Source organism: Formica exsecta, unplaced genomic scaffold, assembly GCF_003651465.1.
Source record: "Formica exsecta isolate Colony F162 unplaced genomic scaffold, ASM365146v1 scaffold129, whole genome shotgun sequence".
Taxonomy (NCBI): Eukaryota; Metazoa; Arthropoda; class Insecta; order Hymenoptera; family Formicidae; genus Formica; species Formica exsecta.
The window spans coordinates 11,908-38,495 of record NW_021848622.1 but is presented as its reverse complement, the minus strand read 5'-3'; the positions used below and the strand labels follow the sequence as shown (position 1 = coordinate 38,495).

The window sequence follows — 26,588 nt, the reverse complement described above, 5'->3', positions numbered from 1 at the left end:
AATTTAAACCAAAAAATAAATTAAAAAAATTAGAGAGCGACATGAGGGATTACGCCTTCTACCGTTGGTTACCATGTAACTCTGCGCTTTAATTGATTAAGATTTTTTATGTATACCGTTTATAGTTTAATTTAGTACTATTTGCGCTGATGATGGCCCAAAAAAAAAGGGCCGAAACGTCCGCCATTCGCGAATCATGTAATTAAAGAAATTCTAATTTATTTCTTGGTTTAAAATTATATACCTTTGCGCCCAAAAAACTGCGCGTGGCTCTTTTGCCTTTTTATTCGGAGTTTGATTATAAGATTTCTTACTTTGAAAAATTTTATCTGAGAATGACACATCTCGACTTCCGATTTATTAAGGAAGATCTTTGTTGAAAGATTATGCGCTAAAATCTGAAAATGTGTATACATATAATCTAAATATCTAAAACATACACTATATCATCTCTTTTTCTCTTTTATCATCTCTCTATATGCATTCTATTATATTTTATTATATTTCCTCGCTTTTTTCTTCTTTTTTTGTTTCCACACCTTTTTCTTTTGTTTCTTTCTTTTCCTTCTGTGTAGCCTCGCTTTTCTTTTACTACAATGACGTGTATTCGTTCAAATAGATACACGTTTCGTGGTACATATGGAATATATCGAAAACACATTCAGAAAATATTTATATTGTATGGCGAAAATAAAACATACATGGTTGTGTAAATTCATATTGCGATTTTCTTCTGATTGATCGTCAAATTGTCATTAATTTATTCTTTTATCAATGTTATCTCTCAATCTAGCACAAGATATATCGGCTATCATTATCACGATTATTATTATTATTTTTACCACTATACTATTTTTGCTACTAATACTACCCTGTTACTATCATTATTATTAGAACTATTATCTATTATTGCTATTGCTACTAAAACTATCACTCCTACTATTAATTCCTATTACTATTACTGCTATACCATTATCATTCCTACATAGCACACCATTGTTATATGGTTGTTAGATATTACTATCTCTTAATATTTTACAATTCCCATAAATCTATTATTTTTTATAGAATATCTTTCGACAGATTATTATTATTATTATTATTATTATTATTATTATTTCTGTTATTTTATTATTGCATTATTATTATTGTTACTTTATGAAATTAATAACACGTTATTTTAATTTTTTAGCAGTTATGTCATCTTTCGCAACCTACATTTTGCTCACATTGTTCCGTCCGTAAAAATTATGTAAAAGATAAACCCTATATATTTTAATACGTAAATGCCCAGATAGCAAATGCACGTCATTTGACAAAATGGCAATCGATCGTATCGTTGCAGTGCCTTTGCAATCGATATTAATCAATCAATAATTACACATTTATATTTTTTTAGCACATATCGACCATCAATCTCTCACAAATTATATTTTTAATTGTAAATTATAATTAGTAATTATACATCTCTGGCCAATTATCAATTACGAACGTAATTAACAAATGTAAAATCAGATAAATTTTACATCTGATGATTCAATAGCGAGTTAATTACAATTTCACTCACATGTTTGCTTATAAAATACGCGTTATGTATATATATAAGTACTTTCCATTAAGATACGGATCTTATCTACGAAGCATAATGTTAATGTGATAGGGCTAACCAGATCAGCCAAACTAACAGATAACGGCTATGCTATAACATTAGTTGTGCATTTTCAACAAATCGAATGCGACTACATAGTTAATAATTAACTGTCATAAGTTTCACACGGATACGCAGTAACGCGTTATTATCATATAAGTAGTGTCTTATTACCATTAAATTATGATTAATTTTGCAGTCACAACTTTACGCGCGTCTCGAAGCCGTAAGTCATAAATCTATAGTCTATTATCACTATTAGCGATAACACTATCAACAACTAATCATTATAGCGTTGTTATTGTCATTATCATTGTCATTGTGATGGTCATTGTCACGTAGTCATTATCATTAATATATTTTATTATTATTGATGTTATTTCGAGTAAAATTATTATGATTCATACACATATTTAAACGACTTGTGCGAGTATGAATTATTTCCGTAAGCGTTAGGCAAAAGTGACTAGGGTTTAACTATGTCTTCCCACTATTTCTATATATAATTAAACCTAAGTCGGCTTTGATGTTTACAAAAAACTATTCTAAAAGATTGCGCAACTTTATCGTATGTAACATTTTTCATGTAAATATATTGTACGTTGTGTTTTAAGAGTTTTACATAAGAATATACAGGGTGATTCACCCAAAAGTTGCTCATCTATATTAACTTCTTTCCTAAATGTCTCAGGCAGAAATTATTCAGCAGAAAACGAATGCGCTGACGGGCTAATAAAAGCCAGACAGAAAATTATTTTTAAGCAAATTCAATTATCCAAAAATAGTACAATTCGTTCCGGTTTCGCACCATCTTCAGCAACTGTTAAAAAATAATATATATTACAGTAATGCAGCTCAAGTTATAAAATCATTCATAGAAAAAAACATATGCAAAATTTAAAAATTATGCGCCTCTTGGCATTCAAAAACACTTAACGATTCAACTTATCAAGCGTTGCAAGCCTCTTATCGGTCGTTAGGGAGGGAGATTCACAAAAGCAATAGTTTGAAATCATTTTCAAATAGCCAAATATTACGAAAACATCTTCGTGTAAGTACGTTAAAAAATTAATACAATACGTTAGAAGAACGAAAAAGATACAATAAAAAGGAGGTAATTCATCAAAGATCACAGAAGATGGAGGATCGAAGAAATCGGAAACGCAACCGTCAGATGGATTGACTCGAGTGTTCGTTACATCATAAATATGTGATGTTATAAGTAGAACAGTCATAGATAATTGCCAACAAACATAAGTAGAGGAATGACGTAATGAACGCGGATTTTAAATTTTTAACAAGTGTTCTCCACAATCATTGAAATCATTAAGAGAAATCATTAAGAGTTCTCGGAAGTCAGAACGCATGATTTTTTTTTTATTTTGTGTATTTTTCTATGCATAATAATTCGATATGCATTTCACTATGACATGTATTAATTTGTTAACAGTTGGTATTGATGCTCCGAAACAGATCCAACACGTATTATTTTGATACATAATTAACTTTCTTGAAGATAATTTGTTGCGCTTATAAGAAGGCGCTTCTTACTAGTCTGTTATCATATTCATTATATATTGTAATATTAGAACCATATCTGTTCACTTTTAATAAGAAAAAAGTTATATATTGTTTTAAGATAATTATATTGTAATAAAATTAGTTTTCGTCTAGTGTTTTCCACACATACATTGCTATTTTTTTCAAAAATATCAAAAATTCTTTAAATGGAGCTTGAGAGATATATAAAATTGATAAAAACATTAAAAGAGATATAATTTTCTATCTAATATACAGTTATATTTACAAAAAATAGAAGATGCTAATAACAAACTGAAAATCAGGAAAGCGACATTTTTTTATTAATTTATTTTCTTTTTAATATATAATAGACATATTTTTATATTGTACAAACTTTACTTAAATCTCGAGAGGAACATACACGCGGAGTTTAATTTTTGTTACTCTTGATGGTGTGTATAATAATGGCCAGAATTAAAACGAATAATGTTCCTAACAGTCCAAGCATGAGCGCCATGAGAACTGTATCAATCGACAACCAAGGATCTTCCTCTCGAGTCCAGACAATAGACTTAACTGTTGTAAAGAAGCTGTAAGTGAAATGGAAATGTACTTGTGTTACTGACATCTCTTTTTAATCTTGTATTTTTTGGGGAAGAAATAGATATAGTGAGATAGAGCCAAAATAAAAAAAAACTAGATAATATAATAGCCAACATTTTACATTCAGAATCTCAAGAGAAAAGATAAAGTTTAAAAATCTTAATAAAGTTGTTTTTTACCAAAAATGTTACTGCACACATAAAGATACACTTCTAAAATATTTTCAAAGAGTATAAACTCTCTCTCTCTCTCTCTTGTCTCGTATTACAAGATTTTCATGTATAGAAGATATCGAGATAGCCTCTACATTAAAAAAAGAACCAGGGCACAGAAGGGTCAAGGTAAAGAGATTAGATTACAGTCAGAGCTAGGCAATATATTTCAAGTACTTGTTTAGCGCACTTAAGAGAGTAGAGATTTATTTTTGTATTTAAATGTGTGTGTGTGTGTGTGTGTGCGTGTGTGTATTTGATAAGAAATGCTTTCTCTTGTGTGATATTTAAATCATTCGCATGTTGTTCACTTTTTATCTGCGTTTAAATTTACTTCACTCTTCGCTTTGTTTTATACTTTACGATTGAAAAGTACTTTTCGCGTATTATTTTGTACATGAAGTATATTTTGCACAGTCCTGAGTGTAATTATAATGACGTTGGAATGCCGACGTGCTGGTTTCCATTTCCTCGTCGACGAGATCCTCGAAGGATGGCGCGATAGCATCGTCCAGATCCTTTCCCAGTTGTTTGAAGGCAGTTTTACCGAGCCAATCGGCGAGATCATTGCGATTTAGCTGCCGAAGACGATGTACTATTGCCGCGTGCGTCTTTCCCCTGCCTTCCCCGGGAAAGCTATTCCAATGGAGCAAGTGACGCAGACACGAGATTTCCTCATCTACTTTACGCTCTTTCATTCGCGGAAATAACCGAGCGTTAGATATATTTTTGATACATGAATGAATTAATTAATAAATAACTGGAAAATTTTTAAAGCGAAATTTTTTTGAGATATACATTATCAGTGAGGGGCAAAAAGAGGCTAACCAGCTGCGGCCAAGTTCTTCGGCAAGTCGTAAGTTGTGTAATGAAGCGCGGCAATCAATCGCCGGCACTCGAATGGATCAAGTCGTGCCGCGAGATACTCCAATTCGCTGAGATTCACGTCTATCGTGGCGCGAACCGTTGAGCCGAAAATGATCGCACCGATCGTAACGTAAATACCGATCGCCCAAAATGGCATTTTTCATCAAACAAGAGGTTAGAAAGAGAGAAGAGGAGGGAGACTTGCGTGAACGAAAACAAAGGAAAAAATCGTCATTTTGTCATATCGAGATTTCTTCACGCGATTTTTCAAAGATTTTTTTCAAAAATATTCACGCGTTTACTTATCGATTGATCTTTCTCTCGTATCTGTCTCGTTTTATATGTCATCGTATCTGTCTCTTGGGTCTTCTCTTCTTTTTTCTGTAACATTTGTGACAAGCGGTCGGCGATCCATTTTCCGATATCTCCCGTTCTTTGGGGATGATCGGCGCGGTGACCTCCGTCTGCATCAATTCTGGCGAAAGAATCCTTTTCTTTTTTCTCCGCAATTTTTTCACTCGCTTCTTTCGTCCTTCCTCGATATCAGAAGGAAGATATTTCCTAAACGTATATTTCGCGTTAAGGCTAATCAATCGTTCTCTCAAATCTCATTGTATCTCGGAATTAAAGAGAGAATTTGCAAAGGAACGCATAGATCTCATACTGACTCTTTCTTCTTCCTCCATGTGAGCTTATTAATGATCCTCGCGCACTTTTTTCTCACGCATATAGTACAGCAGCAGGTCAGAAGTATAGTCGCGATAATGATACCTCCGACAACGTGTAAGGATAAGGAGATCGATCGACGTCCTAAAATTGCATCGGAATGTCATTGTTCTCGCGTCTTGCTCTGAAAACATTCATTCGACCCACCTGATAAAATATCGGGGACAGACGTGTCGGTGTCATTCATTCCTCGTTTATTCAAATATACTTTTTATACCATCCTGCCCTATCGTTTCAATAAATATTAATATTAAATAGTAAGCAAATGACGTTTAACGGTTAGACAAATCGAAAAATATATAATAAATAGAATATCGAAATATCGCGCGCGAATAACTTGGCTAATACTTGACTAATATCACGTTCTCTCGCAGTGAGATTTGTGACCGATTTAGAAATGAAATTTTTTTAATACTTATTATAGAAAGAACTAAATAGAGAAATAGAGGAAGAGAGAGAAAAGGAAAAAAGGATGCAGCGGAAAAATTGCCAATAGGCAAATTACACATTTATTGCAAAACATATAACACAGTAGAAATTTTATCACAATATTATGTTATATCAGTTTTAACCACTTTTCGTTTCTTGAAACGTGAGTCAATATATGTAATTGTAAGAAACAACAAATATTATTCTCTCTTTGGCGCAAAATTAATTATATGCAAGTGATTAATTATATGTAATTAGTTGTATGTAAGTTGCATAAAAACCATGTTGCCCAGAACCATATCGTTCCATTGTGTGTGCGATCATAAATCGATTATAAATCTTTTGATAAATATTATTTTTGCGAAAAGCTCTATACGTATACAATATGCATCATGTATTTTTGTCAATTATAATTCAAAAATTGCGATTACGCACACACACATACATACATTGCGGATGTTTTAATTTTTATAAATCTCGTAAATGCTCGAAAAAACAAAGTCTAACATCTTTTTCCAAGCCTCCTGTGCCTCCGAAAGAGACTTAACATCAATTGTTTTAAATTCTGAAAAAAATATTATCTTTTAAGAAAAAAAGGAAACATTTCGGAGTTATAATATGTCAAGCCAATAAAAATATTGAGATCAACGACAAATTATCAACTTGTATCAAAAGATAAAACTTTAATATAGGAATTAACTTATACGGGATTCTTTTTTATTTTTATAGGAAACAAGGATTTTAAAATAATATTCTTTTTAAAACGGCCGATTAAATTACGATAATAAGATTGATGATTCATACGCAAAATTTTTAATACAAGATATTGCTTTTACATCATTGTGGGGGCAAGACAAATCTTCACTTACTTCAAACTGCTCCTGTGTTTGCCCGCGATTCTTGTGCTTTTCGATCAGATTAATCAGGCTCGCATGCATCAATTCCGGATCGTACATTTGCTCAATCAGTTTGCTAAATGTCGATATAATACTGGCAGAATGCGCTTGAAATCTCTTGTTTTTTGGCAATTCGTCAATCGGGATGTCCTTAAATGGCTTAAATTGCTTTTGATACTCGGGATATTGTTTGAAAAAACTATAAAGAACGATTTCAAATTATGTACCGTATTTTTAAAAAATTCACTTTCAATGTTCTTTATCACAAGGTTCTTTATTACTAAAGTTATATTGGATTATAATCTCAAAATGGGCGTTTTTCTCTAAAATGCTTAGTTTTTGAAAGAAAAGGGGTGTACGGGTGGTCTAGGACACCCTGTATATAGACAAAGTGTTTTCTTTGTATTATGCATCAATTACGAGAATAAATAATCAATGATGAAAATGTAAACGTTGTCAAACAAAAGTTAATATGGATGAACAAGTGAATCACTCTGTTTACGTTTTGTCATAAAAGAGTTACGAGATTGAGTTTTTAACACGCGTCATATTTTTATATAAGAAACATTTTATCATTTCTTTTCTCATATACTTTAAAGCGAAAAGATCTACAAATACCACAATTTAATTCTAGATTTTGCGACGTTTATTTAATATTTTGCGCCCGTAATCTTCTATAAGATAGAACAGCATAATGAAGCAAAAGAGAGAGAGAGAGAGATAGATAGATAGAAAACACGCGGAATGTAATTATAATGTTACCATAAATCAAGAACAATCGAGCAGCCAAATGTTTAGATCGATAATACAGCTAATTTTTAAATAAAATCACAGATTCGCCCGATTTGAATATCTTGGCATTAAAACCACTGGACGTCGGATGTCAAATGTCAATAAGCAAGTTTAACCATTCGAGACAGAAACATGTCGCACATACGTCTTTTAATACGTGCTTAAAAATCGCAAATTCTAGGCACATCATCACTCATCAAATATGCCATTTGAAACTACTATGAACGATGGTTCAATTGGCGCAATAATCTAATTCCGTATTGTATACAGATCGAAAATGTTTACCACTCAGTGAGAAATATAGATCGAAAAAACGTGTCTATTAGATGTCTATTAGACGTCTATAGACGTTTTTTCGATGTGTATTTCTCACTGGATGATAATAAAACTGGCGTTGAAATTTTTATAACGTGCACTCTCTGCCGTGTTTTTCGCAATTCATCGCGACGCAATATGCATCGGCAGACTCGATTGGTTTTGACGAGACGTGAGAGTTATTCGCGACGAGGTCTGCGACGCGTGACATGGATTTTCAATGATGCGCCAAACACGCATCGATAATATAATTAAAATAAATGAATGGCTCGTTAGAATGCGGAAGTTTGCGAGAACGAAGGAAGCTGTGTCGAAAGAGAGCGAGAGAGAGAATTTCAAATTCCGCACGCGTATTGCGAAACTATTATTGACGTCTGATCCATATGTGAAAGAATTATTTTATGATATCCTCAACCTGCCAACGTTGGCAACGTTCACCGTCTTTCCGTCGATTTATCCTCACCAAGTACCGAACTAACATCGAAAAATAGAACGGACGAGAAGAGACGATAATTCACTCACGCGATCATAACGGCGAGTCCGGCCGAAACTTCGTCTTTACGAGCGATCGCCCATGTGTTCTGCACCAGCCTCTTTTGCTTCTCCGTCATGCCAATTTTCTCGTCTACCTTACTATCGTCCAGAAAGAAATTAAATAGACCGCGGAACAACGCCATATTCGTCGCGCCGTATAAGAATAGAATCTAATCTATGGAAAACAATCAGGCATCGTTGATCAGATAATTATTCCGCACGTAATCTTTAATGAAAAGAGTGTTTACTTTAATCAAGAATGTTGCAGAATTGATTAAAGGAATATGTGTACAATAATTTACGAGTTTTAACTTAAGTTTTTAACTAAAAAATGAGCCGTTTTTACAATTTTGATTATTATTAATCGATGACAGTTTTATATCTCTATTGTTTAAGAGTAGGATTAATGTAATGAAAAATTAAATGCTTTCAATAAAAGTAAGAGAAACAAGATATATTCCGATAAAATGGCAGCTAATTTTATATACCGTTCTAGTATACTAAATTTTTTAAATCATTACATTCAAAAGTGAAAGCTGTACGGGATTGATATGTAACAGAAAAAGAAATTTTTTAATATATCATTATCTCTGGAAGAGAGAAATATAACACATGTATTATACATATCACATTGTACAAACGATAATAATTTTCGAGCAAATTTGTAAAAACACCCTTTCTTTTATTATGTATCGTATATTATGCGTATACCAGAGTTAACATACGTTAACAAAAGACAAACGACAAAGTATCTACTAGTAGAGAAAATAAAAGGAACCAACAATTCAAATCAACATCAAATATATCAAATATAAATTACGAATAGATGTTTGTATAATAATTTTCTTATTTTTTCTCGCAATATATATTAATTTATCATTCTTTTCTCTTTTTGGCAACCTTGACATTGCGATTGTTTAAACTGTCTACGGATGAAGATAGAGCGTAAAGAGAGTAACTAAACCGAGTGATACCAGGCAGAGCGAGGAGACACCGGAGACACTGCGCGAGCAACTACAAATTGGTATGATGATATGAGGCTCGCTTATCCAGAATCGTATCAATTACTCTATAATCCAGTACAATATGTCACGTGCCACGCGTGCACACTGGTCAAGCAGAGACTACTCGATGCTGCGGCCGATCTAACTATTTTAAAGCCGTCCCCACTCTCCACTTCCGAATACACGCGATGAAGAGAAATTGCGTTACATTCGCGAGACATTCCAAAGTCCGTATAAGCTCGGTTGTCTCTAGCAAGGATCTCGTTATTAAATAATAAGCGAAAAATCTGCCACCGATAACGAGCACGGAATCATTCTCTCTTGAGTAATTCCGTCAAATCCGTAAAATCGAATCCACTTCCACGCGAAATAAAAAAATTAAGAATGAAGAAAAATGAAGAAATTGACGAGACAAAGTCCGTAAACTTGACTTACCATATATAATCCAGAGATCTCGATTAAACAATAAATGAAAAATGTGCCAACGATCGCGGGATCGTCCTTTTGGACAACTAAAGTATCGTAAAGAATCGTAAAGTAAATTCAAAATAGCGACATCAGCACGCGCTAATGGAAAATTTGTTCAATTTAAGGAAGAAGGACGAAATAGTATTTTCTCTAACTGCACTTAAATATACAGTCGTATAGTTTGGTTCTATACATTTCACAATATTTTACACGATTTTAAGATATTTAATAAGATATAAAAATTCCGAATAATATATACACATATCTCTCTCTTATATATTGTTATATATTTATTATTTGTATCTGTGTATAAAAGATAACTGAAAAGAGACAGAATTTTGAAATTTATTTTTTAAATTATTTAATGATCTATTTTTTAATTAATAATATTAATATCTTTCATTAGTTTCTATACATTTCCATTCAATTTTATATATTTAATAACGTTTTATATTGTTTCCAAATCTTTAACAAGATGTAAAAATTTCGAATAATATGTATATACATATTTTGTATATTTCGTTACACATCATTTATAATTGTGTAAAAAATAATTGGGAGATAGGACCCCAGAGTTTTGAAATTTATTTATTATTGACCTATCTATTTTTAATCACTTTAATGTTAATTCCTTCCATCGAAATCACACGTCCCTTAGACATTGTACATTTGTCAAAGACGTCAGACATCGCTTACACACGTGGTTAGTTTGTTATTAAATATATTATCGATTGACCACGCGCGTGAGACATGTTTGACATCTTTGATTCACGAAAAATACAATGTCTGGAAAACGTGATCCCAACACGATAGATTAAATAAACAGGTATATTAAATAAACAGATCTCAGGCGACAATTAAATGTTGGCGTAATATAATCCCAGAATTTTTAAGAAATAAAATACAATTGTGACCTAAAACTCTCAAACTAGAATCACGGCTTTTATAATTTGTGCGAGATGTTGTTTTTGTATTGTAAAATCAGAAAATGGCGGCGAGCTTCGCTTATTCCTTCAAGTGTTAGAAAAGGCGAAACGATGAGATATATCTATACATATACACATACCTGACGATGATCGTGCATTTGTTGCACTGCGGCTGCATTTTTGGCGAAGAAATGTCTTGAAAGATGCGACGACGATCTCGATCGAACACGCAAAAGCGAATCGCCAATACCGAAACCCCGATAATATCGATATTATGCGTTAATAACGAGAGGTGCACGCAGGGTTTTTGCGTTATGACGAATTCGCTTTACAAGACACTTCCGGTAATTATTCGCGCGCGAGATTCACTTTTAGTCAAGGACGATCGTGGGAAATGTCGAGCGATTTAAATGCAGTTTCACGAATGCGAATTCGAAATTGATTCAGAAGCGATATATTGCGATTCTCAAAGTATCGAGACGATCGAGATGTCGAGGCAATTGCAATGTGTGTAATTGGCTACACTCATTTTAGTCGCATATCTCTCTTTTGCATTTTTAAAATATGAAATACGAAATAAATATACACGTTTTAATCCCTTTGGCGAGAGAAAGAGCAAAGGAAGAGTGCAATTAACGCCCCAGTGAGCAATATGTTATCAAAAGAAATTCATAAAGTACTCAAGTTTAAGAGTCGGACTTCCGAAAACACCATCAAAATGATAATATTATGATATCAATAAGTCCTCCAATGCGTCGATTTTAGAGGAAAGAAAGACATCATATAATTGACATCTAAAAGAATTCCACAATCTGACTTCTTTTAAATATCAAAAAAATGTCACCGTTAAGAACCGTTCTATTTGTAGTACTATATTTTTGGACGAGTTTTTTAATTCATCGATTGATCAATCGCATATGATGCGCAAGTACAGCAAAGTCCTGTATTTGCTACATTTGTGCATCATGCGATTGATCAATCGATGAATTAAAAAACTCGCCCAAAAATATAATACTACAAATAGAACGGTTCTTAACGGTGACATTTTTTTGATATTTAAAAGAAGTCAGATTGTGGAATTCTTTTAGATGTCAATTATATGATGTCTTTCTTTCCTCTAAAATCGACGCATTGGAGGACTTATTGATATCATAATATTATCATTTTGATGGTGTTTTCGGAAGTCCGACTCTTAAACTTGAGTACTTTATGAATTTCTTTTGATAACATATTGCTCACTGGGACATATTGAAATAAATTAAATTAAATAACACGTATTTTTAACAATAAGGCCTTTCATATGTGAAATATGTTATTTTTAAATTTTAATTACATTTAATTTGTAAGCAACGTTTATTTATTTTTTAGATAAATGAGTTGCAACAAATAGGAGGGAATAATGAATATGAATTTATTCGAAGGGCCTAGCTCTTGTGAAAGATATCTTACAAAAAGATAACTTACTGATATCATTTCTAAGAAAATTTGATTAAGTCTTTAAAAAGTCCTCTTAAAGAGCTCATCCTCTCAATAATGCTCACTGGGGCGAATGGAGCTAATATTTTTAACGTATAGAAATAAAATTCAAAATGTTTTAATAAATATTAGAAATGATCGAAATATATATATTTAGCGAATTATATTGCAAGATGTATAATATTGAGAGATACGACTCTACCAAACAATGATGTATATAAATGTACATACATTAGACGATCACCAGTCGCACTGTCGTTGTACGTCGACGAAAATTTGAGATACGCCAGGACGACTTCGATGGATGCCGGGCACACAGAAACGGATCGCCGATATTAAAATCACGCGACATTGACAATGTCCACACCAACACCACTTCACCAAGCATTTTCGACAATTCTTTGCGCGCGAGAGAGAGATTCACTTTTATAGTGACGGTACAACATTCGCCGGGAGGGGGAGGAGGAACGCACGTTACTTGCGAATACACGCGATTTTACGAACCATCGCGGCGCGATTCGAAATCTATTCAGATACAACGTTACGTCGAAGCAATTCGAATCGGCTAGCGATACTGTACGCCGATGTTCGATGCGTTTACACGGATAAATATTCCGCACTTTACCGAGACACTCGCGACAAACTTTTCGCGCGCGAGATTTACTTTTAGCCACGAACAATCGCAATGACAAGTGTGGAATGAATAAACAGTTTTGTGCGCGCTCCATCTGGCGTTACGTGATGCACAACGCTAGGTATTCTTTGATTGACCAATGAGAACAAGAGGAACGAGGATCTCCTCATCCAATCGCCAATCAGACGCATCTAAAAAGCCAAATGGGGTTAATCTTCTAGGATTTATTTCGTGATTTATCGAAAAAACGATATTGCGATTCTCGAAAGATTCAAACCAACGCGGATTATATTCCATTCCCGGAATAATATACGGTGCTCTAACCTTGAACAAATACTTTGGGAAGAGTATATGAAAGAAAAAAGAAGAAGACGCAGAAGTATCTATTTTCTAATTTATCTCTATTCGCGCTTGCATATTCAATAAATCATCGTATATTTTTGAGAGATAATATATTTCGATAAGGTACGCGTGTAATTTTAGTACTTTCTCTAATCTATGATTGTGTTTGCATATAATGTTATTTTAATCCCATTGGAACTTATATATATATATGTGTTCGTAAAAAGACGTTAAATTTCCTTTCTTTCTTTTAATACTTTGTTTATATACACTTGTTATATATATTGTTACACTTGTTTTATATATATATTTGGGAAATATAAAAGAATTAACATAATCTTGAAATTTTTATTTTTCCTAGGATTCTGAAATTTTTATTTTTTCTGCTTTCCAGTTTGATATTCATGATAAATTGTAGTCTTTACAAAAACTTAGCAAATTACTCTTGAAGAATAGGCAATATAAACATTTGAAAAACTGTTGCACGGTTTTGTGATTTTAACACAAGTTTTTAATTGTCTGTAATGTTAAACAGGTCAATAAAGCATTGTAACAATGAGTGACGATTTGGTAAACGATATTCTGAATATGTACAAATCAACTAATCCATTCAAAATAGTAATGCCATGTCCTAGTAGTCGAAAAGTAGTATGGAATGATAGAGTTTTACATCATATAGAATCTGATGATGTTAACAACGATATGGAATCAGAAATGGATTATGTGAAAGAATACAGACAAAAAGACGATCAAGAATATTTACAGGTAATATGACGCTATAACTATGTAATATTGTTACCACTTTTGCAATTGTTTTATTTTGTCCTTTCTACTATTCTTTCTATAGCTGAAAAATAATATTGTTTTTGATAAAAATAATCATATGGACAATATGTCAGAAGTCACTGCATTTGAAGGAGAAGCACTTAGCAGAGAAAATACTGCTCAAATTTATCGAACCTACAACTTTGCTTATCGACCCAAGACCAATTTACCTATTATTTCTGTGAAAGATAAAATTGTATCCATGATTGCGAGCAATTCTGTCGTTATTATCCGTGGTTCCACAGGTTGCGGAAAAACGACACAAATACCTCAGTTTATTCTTGATGCCGAGTTTGAGAAGAGACAACACTGTAACATTGTAGGTATGTTCTGCCTGAGTTTAAACTGCATTTTTTGAATTTTTTTGCTGCTACAGAATATTACTTTAATATTATTAACATTTTGCCGATATGAGAATCTTTGTATTTGCAGTAACACAGCCGAGACGTATCGCCGCTTTGAGCATCGCGAAACGAGTCAGCCAGGAAAGAGAATGGCCTGTCGGTACGCTTGTAGGATATCAAATGGGTCTAATAAAGAATACATGTCCCGATACTCGTATAACATATTGTACGACCGGTGTGCTCTTGCATAAGTTCGTAAATAAAAAGCATATGATGGAATACACCCATGTTATATTAGACGAGGTTCACGAGCGTGATGAAGACATGGATTTTCTTCTGCTCGTGGTTAAAAAGTTGTTGCGTACGAATTCCACGACAATTAAAGTTATATTGATGTCTGCTACAATCGATGTAGATAAATTGGCTGAATATTTTTCCTCACCTGTCGAAAATAAGCTTCTACCAGCACCTATTATCGATATACCGCAGCGTAGTCCTTACAACGTTTCTATATATTATATAGATGAAATAGAAAACCTGGGTAATGTAAGTATATATTTTTTAACCATACACAAATAAATATTTTAATGTTTGGGAACAAGCATTATCATTGTTTGGTTTGGAAGAAAATTTTACATATTAACATTTTCTTTAAGGATTTTTTAAAATTCTTTTGTTAAGATTTATTTATTTATTTATTTATTTTTTTTTTTTTTATGAAGATTGTGAAATTAGTGGTCATCATTACATATCCATATTCCGAGTATTAATATTAATATTTGTATAAACTTTGCTAATTTTTTATAGATGAATATTATCCTTTCATTAATATATACACACATAATCAATGCTATTAACAAATAATTATCTTTCTTTTTTTGTCTCATGATTTTAATCAAAGAACTAATCATGAAAAATATTTTTTCGGTTAGATACCTAAAATAAACGACGATGCACCAAGATTCACATATGATATGGTTGAGTTTTGTGCACGTATTATACATATTTTTGATCGCGTTGATAGAAAGAGCAATGATTCCGACAGTGCGTACAAAAGGCACGCCGTGCTAATATTTTTGCCTGGACTTTCTGAAATCGAAGATCTACGTTCTGTGCTTTCATCAGAAAAATACGCGGATGCGAAATGGGATATAATTATTTTACACTCATTGATCTCAACTGAGGACCAAGAGAATATATTTAAAAAGCCACCAGAAGATTTCCGACGTATCATACTTTCGACAAATATTGCTGAAAGTAGCGTCACTGTGCCAGACGTTAAATACGGTACGTTATCGTCAATCAAGAACATTTGTTTATCGAGAGAGAGAGAGAGAGAGAGAGAGAGAGAGAGAGAGAGAGAGAGAAAGAATTTGCCATTTTGATTTTAATTTATAAAACTATTTAGTGCTTTTTCTTTTTGGTTTTTAGTGATTGATTTTTGCTTAACGAAACTTCTTGTAACTGAGTCTGGATCCAATTATCAATGTCTACAACTTTGTTGGGCAAGCAAATCAAATTGTCAGCAACGTGCTGGCCGCGCAGGTCGTCTAATGGATGGTAGAGTATATAGAATGGTGCCAAGATCATTTTATGAGGCAAGTATCATTTTTACATGAGACAATAATCCGACCATATCTTCTCTCACATGGAATACAATTTATAAATATATTATTCTAAAAATTGTGTGTGTGTGTACAGACAATACTACATGAAGAATCTCCTCCGGAAATGCTCAGAATTCCGCTCGCGAACGTAATTCTCAAGACAAAATTACTGAATATGGGCGAACCAAAAGCTCTGCTTGCTCTTTCTCTGGACCCACCCAATCTCAGCAATTTACGAAACACTACATTATTGTTGAAGGAAGTGGGTGCATTGCGTGATAAAGGTCAAAGCATTCAAGAATGTGACGGGGAGCTGACGCCCCTGGGTCGTGTAATGGCCGCCCTTCCATTAGACATACGCGTGTCGAAGTTGATTGTCTTGGGTCATATCTTCGGTATTCTGCAGGACACAATCATTATCGCGGCCAGCATGTCTGTCAAGGATATATTTAATATCAATTTTCACGAATTAGAATCGACCTATAATGAGAAGCTATATTGGGCCGCTAACTCGGACAGTGATAGTATAGCTTGCTTGAACGCTTTCAAAGTATGGCGAAATGATAAAGCAAATCGTCGTATAACTAACCCGCAGGAGGAAAAAGAATGGGCTAAGCGAAAAAGTCTCCGCGTGAAATCGTTGCGCGAGATCGATGCCTTTATAACTGAGCTAACGATGAAATTACGCCATTTTGGTATAAAAGAAACTATGGGTAGTAATAAAAACACTTGGGAAAATCTTTGTATCGATCACACTTTTATAATTAAAATGATAATTTCCGGTGCGTTCTATCCAAATTATTTCATTAAGTTTCCAAACAAGATGGAAGATTGCAAACAGAATATAGAGAAACAATTATCGTTCCGCAACCCAATAAATACTGTCATCCTACGGGGATGGCCGTTGCATCAGCCCGGATCGTTGTATTCCAAGAGATTTCAGGAGATTTTCGGACAGCATATAGGGCTCAAAAATGACGAAGACATAACTGTATCCTTCGATGGATCAAACCGTATTTACATCGAATACGAGGAAAAGAATTGCGCGCCCAATAATTATTGGTTCGTTCAAAATTGTGTCAAGATGAGACAGTGTCGAATTCCGATCCAAATACGATTATTAAGCGAAACAGATGCTCGTCGCCGAGCCGAGAAACTCGGTCTTACGAAGGATTGATCCGCAAGAACCACCGTACAAGCGATACATGTATGATAAGAAACCGTATCCAGAATTACCGGAAGAATCCGAATATCGATCAAAAGTGATATTGCAAGGTCCCTTTTCACCGGTAGAGACTCAACTGATCCATCTGGTGAGCACTGGAATGTCGAAATTTGTGACCGTGGATACCACGTCGGTGAATTCCGTTCTACTCGACACCTGCCTGGATAATCCAAGAGAATTTCTTCTCGTGGCGCAAACTATTAATAGAAGTTCCAAAAATATTGCGCATTTGATCTTACGAAATACAACTCTCTTGCCTAACACGCCTGGTCTCGCGTCATTAATCACTTTAATTTTTACGCCGTACATGGAATTAAGACGTAGTCCTCTGGGCACTTATTACACAGGTGCTCTGTGCGGACTAGGATATGATCCTTCTACAGAGAAGAGCTTATTTCCGGAGCACGATATACAAATTATATTCGACATTGAGATCACGATGAACGACTTGCGAATGGTACGTCATTCAATATTTCAAGTTTTTATACATAATGCAATATGCATATAACATATACCAATGTATTTAGATAAAGTATCTGGGAGTTTCTTTCTTGTGAGAGATATTTATGCTCATTATATAAATATGTAAAATGAAGACAATTTAATATATATTAATTGTATGTAAAAATTTTGTTGGCAGATAAATAAATTACGCCATTGGATGAATGTTGCAATGCACTTTAATGAAGACGACAATATAGACGAGGAGACTCAAAATGAGCTGACTATAAAGTGCCAGAATCAAATTAAGAATGCATTCAAAGAAATAATATATAAACCCCGCAAGAGACAGAAGCCAATCTTAACTAATAATTTCGATAAATGGAATCTATATGACGAAACTCTATTCCTGGAGCCTGTTCGAGAAACCTTGAGACAAAGTAATATATACCGTCTACACAAAGCGTTGGAGTTGAACGAAAAAAACGATAAACTCGAAGAAATAATCAAACATTTGTTAGAATTGGAAATTCTGGCTCACAAGTATGTACATTCATTATCATTACTTTCTCTAGAACCTCTATGTAACAAATGTCTACTAACATGTTGTTATCCATATTATTTACAATATGTATCTATTGTGTATCATTTTAAAGTGAAACATAAAGTCACATTATTTTAACACAATACAAAACTTGTCGATATATTATTACATATATTTGGCTATTGAGTAATTAATTAATCTATAATATGTCTTCTTTTATATAAATTAAACATTCAATATATATATAATTATTGTTTCTTTTGTATTTTATAATGAATTATTTAATCAAATATTAATTAATCTAATCAATTATTAGTAATATTAATGATATTTTATATTATATGCGCAGAGATCCGCATGAGACGAGTATCACACCCGTTTACTGCAAATTGTGTCTAACAGAAATATGTGGCATTATAGATCTTCGTGCACATTTATGTTCGGAACAACATACAAAAAAGCAACAAATGATAGATACAACTACTGAATTTGGAGAAGATTTGCAAAGTATTCTAACAAAAATGAGGCTATAATACGATGTGAAAAATGAAATTATAGATTGCAGTTGATTAATTTTCTCTTTTTTTATTTTATAAGGTGTACTTCTATGCACATGTATATTTTATTTTTTATTTGAGTGTTTAGTTTATTTGACATTATACATATGAAACCAAAGAGTTCATGTACATAACTAATAAATAAAATATTAGTCATTATATTTCTAAAAACTTATTGTGATTGTATTATTATAAAAAGAGACAATTGTCGTTTCTTACAATATATTTTCTTTTTATTTTTGGTTCACAATTGAGCACATTATTATTATTTTATGTTATTCTTTATACTTTAACGTTTTCAGAAATTAATTTACTAATATATATAAACATATAAATATGTAAGCATTTTTGATATTGTTGTATTACATATGTATATAGTGTAGGTTTGTATCCATGCATTTATAAAATGATAAAATTATATTTCATAACATAATTATATAAGATAGATATTTTATATTCAAAGAGGTATTCACTCTCTCTCCCCCCTCTCTCTCCTCTTCCTCCCTCTCTCCCTCTCCAAACCCCCCCGTCTCCTTCAAGTAAAAATAAGTGCACAAATTTTTTTTTACTTTAGTATTTTTTAAACATGAAAATATAACAAGGCAATTATAACTAGAGAGTTCTAGAAAACAAGTATCAGTCGTCTAACTTTTTTTCGATCAATTTATTGTAGATTGCAATATTTTATACCCTGCAGGAGAAACAGCTAAAACTATTTTATAGTATGACAGGTCTCTTAGATAGATTTTTTTAGTACCAACTGAAAATTCGAAATTTATTCATTTACTTATTACAAAATCAGTATTTCCAGATTTGCTTGTAGTGATACATCGACGATGATAGCCAATGTACACAGTTTAAAATCTACTTATATTAGTGATTGATAGCTAATGCACACAGTTTAAAATCTACTTACATTAGTGATTCCATTGCTTTATCCAATTCTTAAATTTCTTTCACTGAATAGGTTATATTTCTCGTTGAAGATAACGAGCTCCAGGTTGCGTATATAATAGTCTACCAGGTACGTTAGCGGCCGCGCCGCTAACATAAGTACCAGGAGACGGTGGAGGTGGCGGCGGGTATGGACCAGGGGGTGGTTGAGGTGCTCGTACAGGATAACCCGAAGTAATTCCGCCCGTTTTTGCGCCCTGCATTTACAGATAAAGATAAAAGCTCAATTATATAACTATATATATAACTACTAGTACTTTCATTATGAATGTAATACTATAATGACTATTATATGCGGAATATGCAAAAAAGTCGCTGTCAAATTTTAGATGCATGCTGTCTGAATTTCATCAGTATTGTTTTTTTTTATATTTTTTTAGAAAATTTAAAAATATAGAGAAATAATATAGTATTTAAGCACAACCTGAGGTGGTTGTTGAATCGGAATAGCTCCACCATGGACGGTAACGTGATTTGTCGGTCGCAGGTAAAACTTATCCTCACCGTAAGCGCCTTTATGCTCCATCGAGTGTAAATTAGTTACATATGCTGTAAAACATATATAATTTATGTAAATAAAGGACGGCAGTTCGTAAGATTTCATTACTTCTCTTTTTCTTAAAATAATGTTCTATTACCAAATATTAAAATCGCATATATATTATAAAATCCGCCAAGTAATTAACGAGGAGCCCAACAAAATCTTTCTTGTATATCAAATAAAGATAGAATTATAGAATTATCATTTTTTATATCAGATCGTGTTTCTCATTTAAAAGTTATTTCAATTTTAAATCTGCCGTTATCTTATAACATTACTTCTTCGCTTTATTTTTTTTAAATTAATCTCGTAAAAAAGGTAAAAAGATAGAAAGGGAGACTAGCATGAAAACTTCGCAAACCTTTTTTAAAAATTAATTTTTGAAAAAATGTTTTAAAAATTTTTTGTTTGATTTTGTTGGGTGTAATTAAGTAGAAGTGTTTTTATATAAAAGCTTTTATATAAAATATTTTTTAATATCTTAAATAAGTTTTCAAGATATATCAAAAAAGCCGAAAGCGACGCTGTAGTATATTTTTAGATTAGATCGTATATATGAGTCTATCTTTTCTTTTAGGATTTCTCATTAAATGCATCATTGTATAAAAATAAAGATTTATACCACTTTATGAAATAATATAACATAAGAATTGACATCAATAGTTAATATTACCAGTCTGGTGTGTAGCTAATGGTGCTCTACCTCCCGAAAGATAAATAGGTTTAGCCGACTCCGAGGATTCTCGGGACGGTTGTGACACAGGTGTGGAATAACTGTAAACACTCTGTCCTGTGGGCGTCGAATAAAAATTCGATGTGGAATACTGATTATTTTCTGTCAAATGAAAAAAATATACAAAATGAATAAGATATTTGCAGATATAAAAGAAAGAATCTGCACTTTCATGTTTCTTAATAAAAACAGCATAAAACTAGTCGCGAAAAAAAAATTCATTTACTTACTGTTCCAAAGAACTGCCCGAGAATCACTGGATCGTCTAGCAGCTTCCTCAGATTCTACAAAAATACAGATATAATAAAATAGTATTTAATATCACAAATATGATTTTTGTATACCTACTAGGAGGTGGGGGATTGTAATTTGGAATGGATGGTGGCGGTTTGTATCCATATACACTATGATATGGAGATGCAGTAGGTGGCGGCGATGGACTGTGGGTTCTTTTCAAGGTACTCTGTAAAGAGAGATATATAATTAGTTTTTTTTACAAAAATATATAAAATTTATACTATGAAGTGTATATACATAATATGCTAAAGTTACACATACACTTGGTAACAGATGCGTTGGAGCACCAACCGCAACTTTGTAAAGAGGACTGCTGCTTCGTGCTATTGGCAAAAACAATTGAGGATGTACGACTCTTGGACCTGTTGCTGGATATCCTCCTACTGTTGTCAAGACTTCTGAAGAAACACTGAAAAATAGGATCTTATTACATAAATCTTATAATCTTGAATGCACTTTTTGCAAGGATTGCAAAGAATGGTGCAAACCTGGTTTCTTTTATAAGTTGTCGTCTTCTGTCATCCTCATTTAGAACCTTTTTCAACTGTAAAAACAACTGATGTTTCTCATCTTTCAATTGGGCTAACTCATTTTCCAAGGTAGAGATTTGTTCCCGCGTTTCGCCTAATGTCATCACATCTTGCTTCTGTTGTCGCTCTCTTTCCTTCTCTGCATCAGCTTCTTGCTCTGGAATATAACATATATGTATAAAGTATTACTAAAAAAAAAGTTAATTCTTAGAAAAAGCTCCATATAATAATATATCCAGAAAAAATTGTTTTTATATATAAATTAGAATAATTAGATAAATTAAAATAATTAAGCATAGAAAGTCTGCATATCCATAAGTATGTGCGAGTTTTTAAGTTATAAAGAAAAAAGTTTTTCTCCCATACCTTGTTTCTTTCGTTGTCGTTCTCTCATAATATGAGTTTTTAATGCTTGCCACATTTGCTCGTTGCGTTGAGGTGGTCCAACTAGCATCGCCGGCATCTTTCTGTCCTAATAGTTTTTCACACACACACTCTCTCTTTCTTTTTTTATAATACTACGTATTTATTACATTAATATAATAATTTGTTTCTTTGTGTATATGCAATCATATTAGCAACTATTGTAAATACAGGATTTAGTGGAATTTCAAGAGCTTTGCGTCACGTCAAAAGGATTTCTTCATGTGCAGTAGTGTAAGGATTATGTGATTTACATGTGCGTCTAAGTATATCTTAGATAATATATAAAGACGTTCCCGTTTTAAATTTATCTAGATGTGAAAAATGTGAAAAATGAGAAAAAGAAATTATAAAAATTTCATCTAGATAACCTTAAAGAGTGACACCCGTTCATCTTGCTCTATAATATACTGAAATGAGCTTTTGCTATGGTAGCCCATAATACTTATTTTCTAATTTCTCAACAACTGTCGCGATACTGTAACGATAAAGTTATTCTATAACCCGAATTATTGATATCTATACAAAATATGTTTTCGACGTCGTTAAAGTGAGTATATCCATAAGCATCAACTGACATCTGACGTATAAGGGCCAATTTCACCAAGTCCGGTTAGATTAACCGACGGTTAAAATTAGCAGGGTGCGGTTGGTACATACCGGAAATAAGTTGGCGCTGGAAGTTCATATTTTTTAATAATTTATAGCTCAAACAATTGCTCTTTAATTGCTCCGTCAGAATCCACAATTGCTCCCCTTTTAAAATTAGTAGTTTTCGAAATATTTACAAAAAACGTAAAATTTATCATTTTCACTCAAAAACATATTTCCAATAGTTTTTTGCAACTATATCCAGTATAAAACGATTGCTCCTTAATTGCTTCGCATTGCTCCATCATTATTTTCATGATTTATTGCATTTTTTATTGAAAATTAACAAATTAATCATTTCCCTAGTGACGCCGTCATCACTTATCGGCCGCCTATCGGAACTATATGGCTCAGAAGCTTTCACGCATTGAGCGGATAGATCGCCTGGAAATCTATAGTTCACGTAACATATATTATAGATTTCCAGGCGATCTATGCGCTCAATGCGTGAAACGGAACGCACCCGAGATGGTGTAGTCCATGCGTGGTCCATGCGCGAGAGTTATTTAGGCGGGACGGAGACTATCTGCAAAGTGGTACAAATTATAGGATTCCAAAATTCATAAAAAATAACTTTGAAGAAGCTACAAATTTATATTGATGATAAATTGTGGATGTTCGACGTGTCCGATACTGAATAAAACTCCAAATCTAAATATATGTACACGTAGGCGGACACAACGGCGCGGACCCTACAAAGCCTGCAAAGAATTCGGTTAATGCGTTCATCGATAAATAATCATGTATCACTTTCTATTTACGAGACCGACGCATTTCGAGATTTCGTTTAAAATTCCATTGCTTTCCATAAATATTAAAAATTGTATTAAAAAGACATTTCTACCCAGCCAGCACGAAAAGGCCAAAAGACATCTTGAAAATATTTAAAGAACGATAAGACATCTTTAAATCGTTTTTTAGACGTCTTTTAGGAATATGTGAGGTCCGAAAATATTTCAAAGTAGAAAATTCTCTCTAAATATTATATACAATGCTTGTAGAATGCTTGCAGAAATATCATACATTTCATCTGCCATGGCTGTTTACAAAGCCCAATCACGCATGGGTCTGTTCCGTTTCTCTATGCGCAGTAAGAGTAATGGGAAAAAGGGAACGAGTCAATGCGCTCATGCGATATGCTGCGTTTCATGCGGTTCATGCGTGAAACGGAACGCACCCTATGTATAACCAGTAGTGTCACTTGATGGAAATAGCGTCCAAAAAATAAATAAATAGGGTCCCCTTTATCGGCTAGCCGGATCTGAAAGCTGCAAGACCAATTTTGGCAGCGTGGAGGGGGCAAAATGGGCGGTCGGTCGGGCGGAATCTGACCAAACCGGACAAAAAGCGAGGTCGTTCTTTCCGTGAACGCAGTATAGACCAAGAGGATTGTACACTTAAGAAACAATACAAAAAAACAAGAGAAAATGTTACTAATTGAACTTTATGCATACAAAAACTAAAAAAATACAAAAAGACATGATAAAATGTTACTAATTGATCTTTATACACACAAAAACTAAAAATTGCAATGATCAAGTAGACTGACAACTTTTGTGACAAGAAAAGGAAATTCTAGTTAGCTCGTACATACCCTATAAGCGCGTGATATTATTTAATATACTAGGCGTATTCTAAGAATATTAAATATTGGATGATTGCATAAGTAAAATATAATCTATTGAAGTTTATATTTAAATCGGGCATGAACTTATGCAATCACCTGATATATATTTAATATTCTTAGAATACGTCTAAAATATTAAATAATATCACGCGCTTATAGGGTAGTAGCCAATATGATTGGTAGAATAACATTAAAAGCAAACTCTAGTTAGCTCGTACGTAACAAATCAATACATTTATCATGATGATATAACTCCTTATAATTTTCTGTCTCAGTTTGTGCGCGAGTGAACGCGGGAGCGCTGGTATTGCGTGAAATGGACACGAAAACGTTTGTAAAAAAAGCAGTCAATTTATTAAGAACAATAAATAGTTTACAAGTCTTTCACCGATAAGATTTATACTAATCTTAACCGAGTTCTAGCGTCGGCGAGCTACCGAGAGCGCAAAGATAATCTCTGCGAGCGACGGATATATCTTGAATACCGCAAGCGACGGTATAAACGGCGCGATTCCGCGAGCGACGGAATAAACGGTGCGTTTTAATAACGAGAGATTAATCGCGAGCAACGAGAAATCTCTTTTAATCGAATCGAAAACTTCGCGTTTCGTAAATGAGCGTACGAACTAGAAAAGCGAGCGACTTTTCTTTAGCGAGAGTTTAAACGATATTATAACACACTGTCACGGATGGAGTTCACAATCGAGTGCGCCCGGCGGTTCCCCGAGAGAGCTTTTATACAACCGTTCTTTTTAGTGTTCTAGAAGTTTCTACGTGTTTGTCCAAAAGATCGGGCCTACCGTTGTTGTTGATAATTCGGTAAAATTGAACGTTATTATTCTCATTTGTTTGTAATTTTGGCTCTCTCGGGTGACCGCTGCGTGGCCCGCTTCGAACGGCACGAGCGATGCCGCGGGCCTGGCGCGATTTGCGGAGCGCGGCTGGCGAAGCGCGCTCTGATTCACGGAGAGCCGTGCGCCGCGCGAGATGTCCGCCAGCGCGCCAAATTTTGAGCGTGATTAAGCCGCGCTTTATTATCATGCTCGTTATAACTGACAATAATTGCTATTATATTATTACAGTTAGTTCGATTTCGAACATTCCGTCCGCCTCTTCTTCTTCTTCTTCTATTTTTTGGCAAGGAACAGAGTACATCTCCGTTCATGCTGCCAGAGAGCCATCTCAACTTAGTTTACGAGGATGAGAACACAGCGCATGCGCGCCAAAGCAAGGTTCCAATTCATCGAGTCAAATCGAAATGTTATTCAAGCGCAGGAAGGAAACCATAGACATAGTATATCTAGACCGAGCGTTTGCCTTTATTTAAGGAGTAGGGGTAAAGATGCGAGAGAGAACGAAAGGGGCACGAAACAGAGTATTGTCCTTTTCTACGTGCACCTCGGCTCCCACTCTTCAACACTTGGTCTAGATATACTATGTCTATGAAGGAAACAATAGGAGCGACAATTTTATAGGATGAAAATTTTAAAAGCTCAAAAATATCATAGGGGGGGAGGAACTGCAAGCCCTCGCTCGACGGCAGAGAGGAGCGAGCCACGTTGTGCGGAGAGCAGCGGACAGGACCAAAGGACGTGACCAATATCTTGTTGTGGAGCCCCGCAATCGCATGCGGGAGAGTCCACAATGTTGCATCTAGAAAGACTATACCCAGTGAGCATTATTGAGAGGATGAGCTCTTTAAGAGGACTTTTTAAAGACTTAATTAAATTTTCTTAGAAATGATATCAGTAAGTTATCTTTTTGTAAGATATCTTTCAGAAAAGCTCTTTATGATATCTCTTCATAGATATCTCTAAAGTCTTTAGCAAGCGTGCTATTTAAGATATTTTACGAACGCTGTATACATGCGCAAGCAACGTGTTCTAGTGTGAACTG

General features: G+C 33.8%; 4 protein-coding genes across 8 annotated transcripts; 1 reads left to right on the top strand and 3 right to left on the bottom strand.

Moving 5' to 3' along the window:
• Positions 1-307: 307 nt before the first annotated feature.
• LOC115245725 lies at positions 308-5,934 on the bottom strand. Its single transcript, XM_029824174.1, has 4 exons — positions 5,725-5,934; positions 5,520-5,661; positions 3,952-5,412; positions 308-3,759 (listed from the first exon to the last, which is right to left on the bottom strand). Exons 1-3 carry the CDS (start codon positions 5,762-5,764, stop codon positions 5,196-5,198), a joined length of 399 nt encoding a protein of 132 aa, XP_029680034.1. The 5' UTR covers positions 5,765-5,934; the 3' UTR covers positions 308-3,759; positions 3,952-5,195.
• Positions 5,935-6,060: 126 nt separating this feature from the next.
• On the bottom strand, positions 6,061-9,697 carry LOC115245724 (globin). Of its 3 annotated transcripts, none has more exons than XM_029824172.1 (4): positions 9,508-9,697; positions 8,532-8,718; positions 6,876-7,101; positions 6,061-6,571 (listed from the first exon to the last, which is right to left on the bottom strand). In XM_029824172.1, exons 2-4 carry the CDS (start codon positions 8,684-8,686, stop codon positions 6,509-6,511), a joined length of 444 nt encoding a protein of 147 aa, XP_029680032.1. In that variant the 5' UTR covers positions 8,687-8,718; positions 9,508-9,697; the 3' UTR covers positions 6,061-6,508. The 3 variants fall into 3 exon arrangements, with proteins under 3 accessions (XP_029680032.1, XP_029680031.1, XP_029680033.1); XM_029824171.1 differs by having other exon boundaries at positions 9,518-9,696; XM_029824173.1 differs by having other exon boundaries at positions 9,612-9,683.
• Positions 9,698-13,331: 3,634 nt separating this feature from the next.
• On the top strand, positions 13,332-19,361 carry LOC115245726 (probable ATP-dependent RNA helicase spindle-E). The gene is given in 10 exon segments (XM_029824175.1): positions 13,332-13,516; positions 13,929-14,158; positions 14,241-14,541; positions 14,651-15,108; positions 15,495-15,849; positions 15,994-16,160; positions 16,264-17,342; positions 17,344-17,851; positions 18,035-18,378; positions 18,729-19,361. Coding segments are annotated over 9 exon segments (3,606 nt in total). The 5' UTR covers positions 13,332-13,516; positions 13,929-13,948; the 3' UTR covers positions 18,913-19,361.
• LOC115245727 (protein enabled homolog) lies at positions 18,968-23,014 on the bottom strand. 3 transcript variants are annotated; one of them, XR_003885585.1, is made up of 9 exons: positions 22,358-23,014; positions 21,950-22,148; positions 21,723-21,870; positions 21,513-21,627; positions 21,395-21,448; positions 21,105-21,266; positions 20,315-20,439; positions 19,853-20,087; positions 18,968-19,469 (listed from the first exon to the last, which is right to left on the bottom strand). XR_003885585.1 is itself a non-coding variant. In XM_029824176.1 (8 exons), exons 1-8 carry the CDS (start codon positions 22,452-22,454, stop codon positions 19,905-19,907), a joined length of 1,083 nt encoding a protein of 360 aa, XP_029680036.1. In that variant the 5' UTR covers positions 22,455-23,014; the 3' UTR covers positions 19,689-19,904. The 3 variants fall into 3 exon arrangements, 1 of the variants encoding a protein (XP_029680036.1); XR_003885584.1 differs by lacking the exon at positions 18,968-19,469 and adding an exon at positions 19,490-19,696; XM_029824176.1 differs by lacking the exon at positions 18,968-19,469 and having other exon boundaries at positions 19,689-20,087.
• Between the last annotated feature and the right edge of the window lie 3,574 nt (positions 23,015-26,588).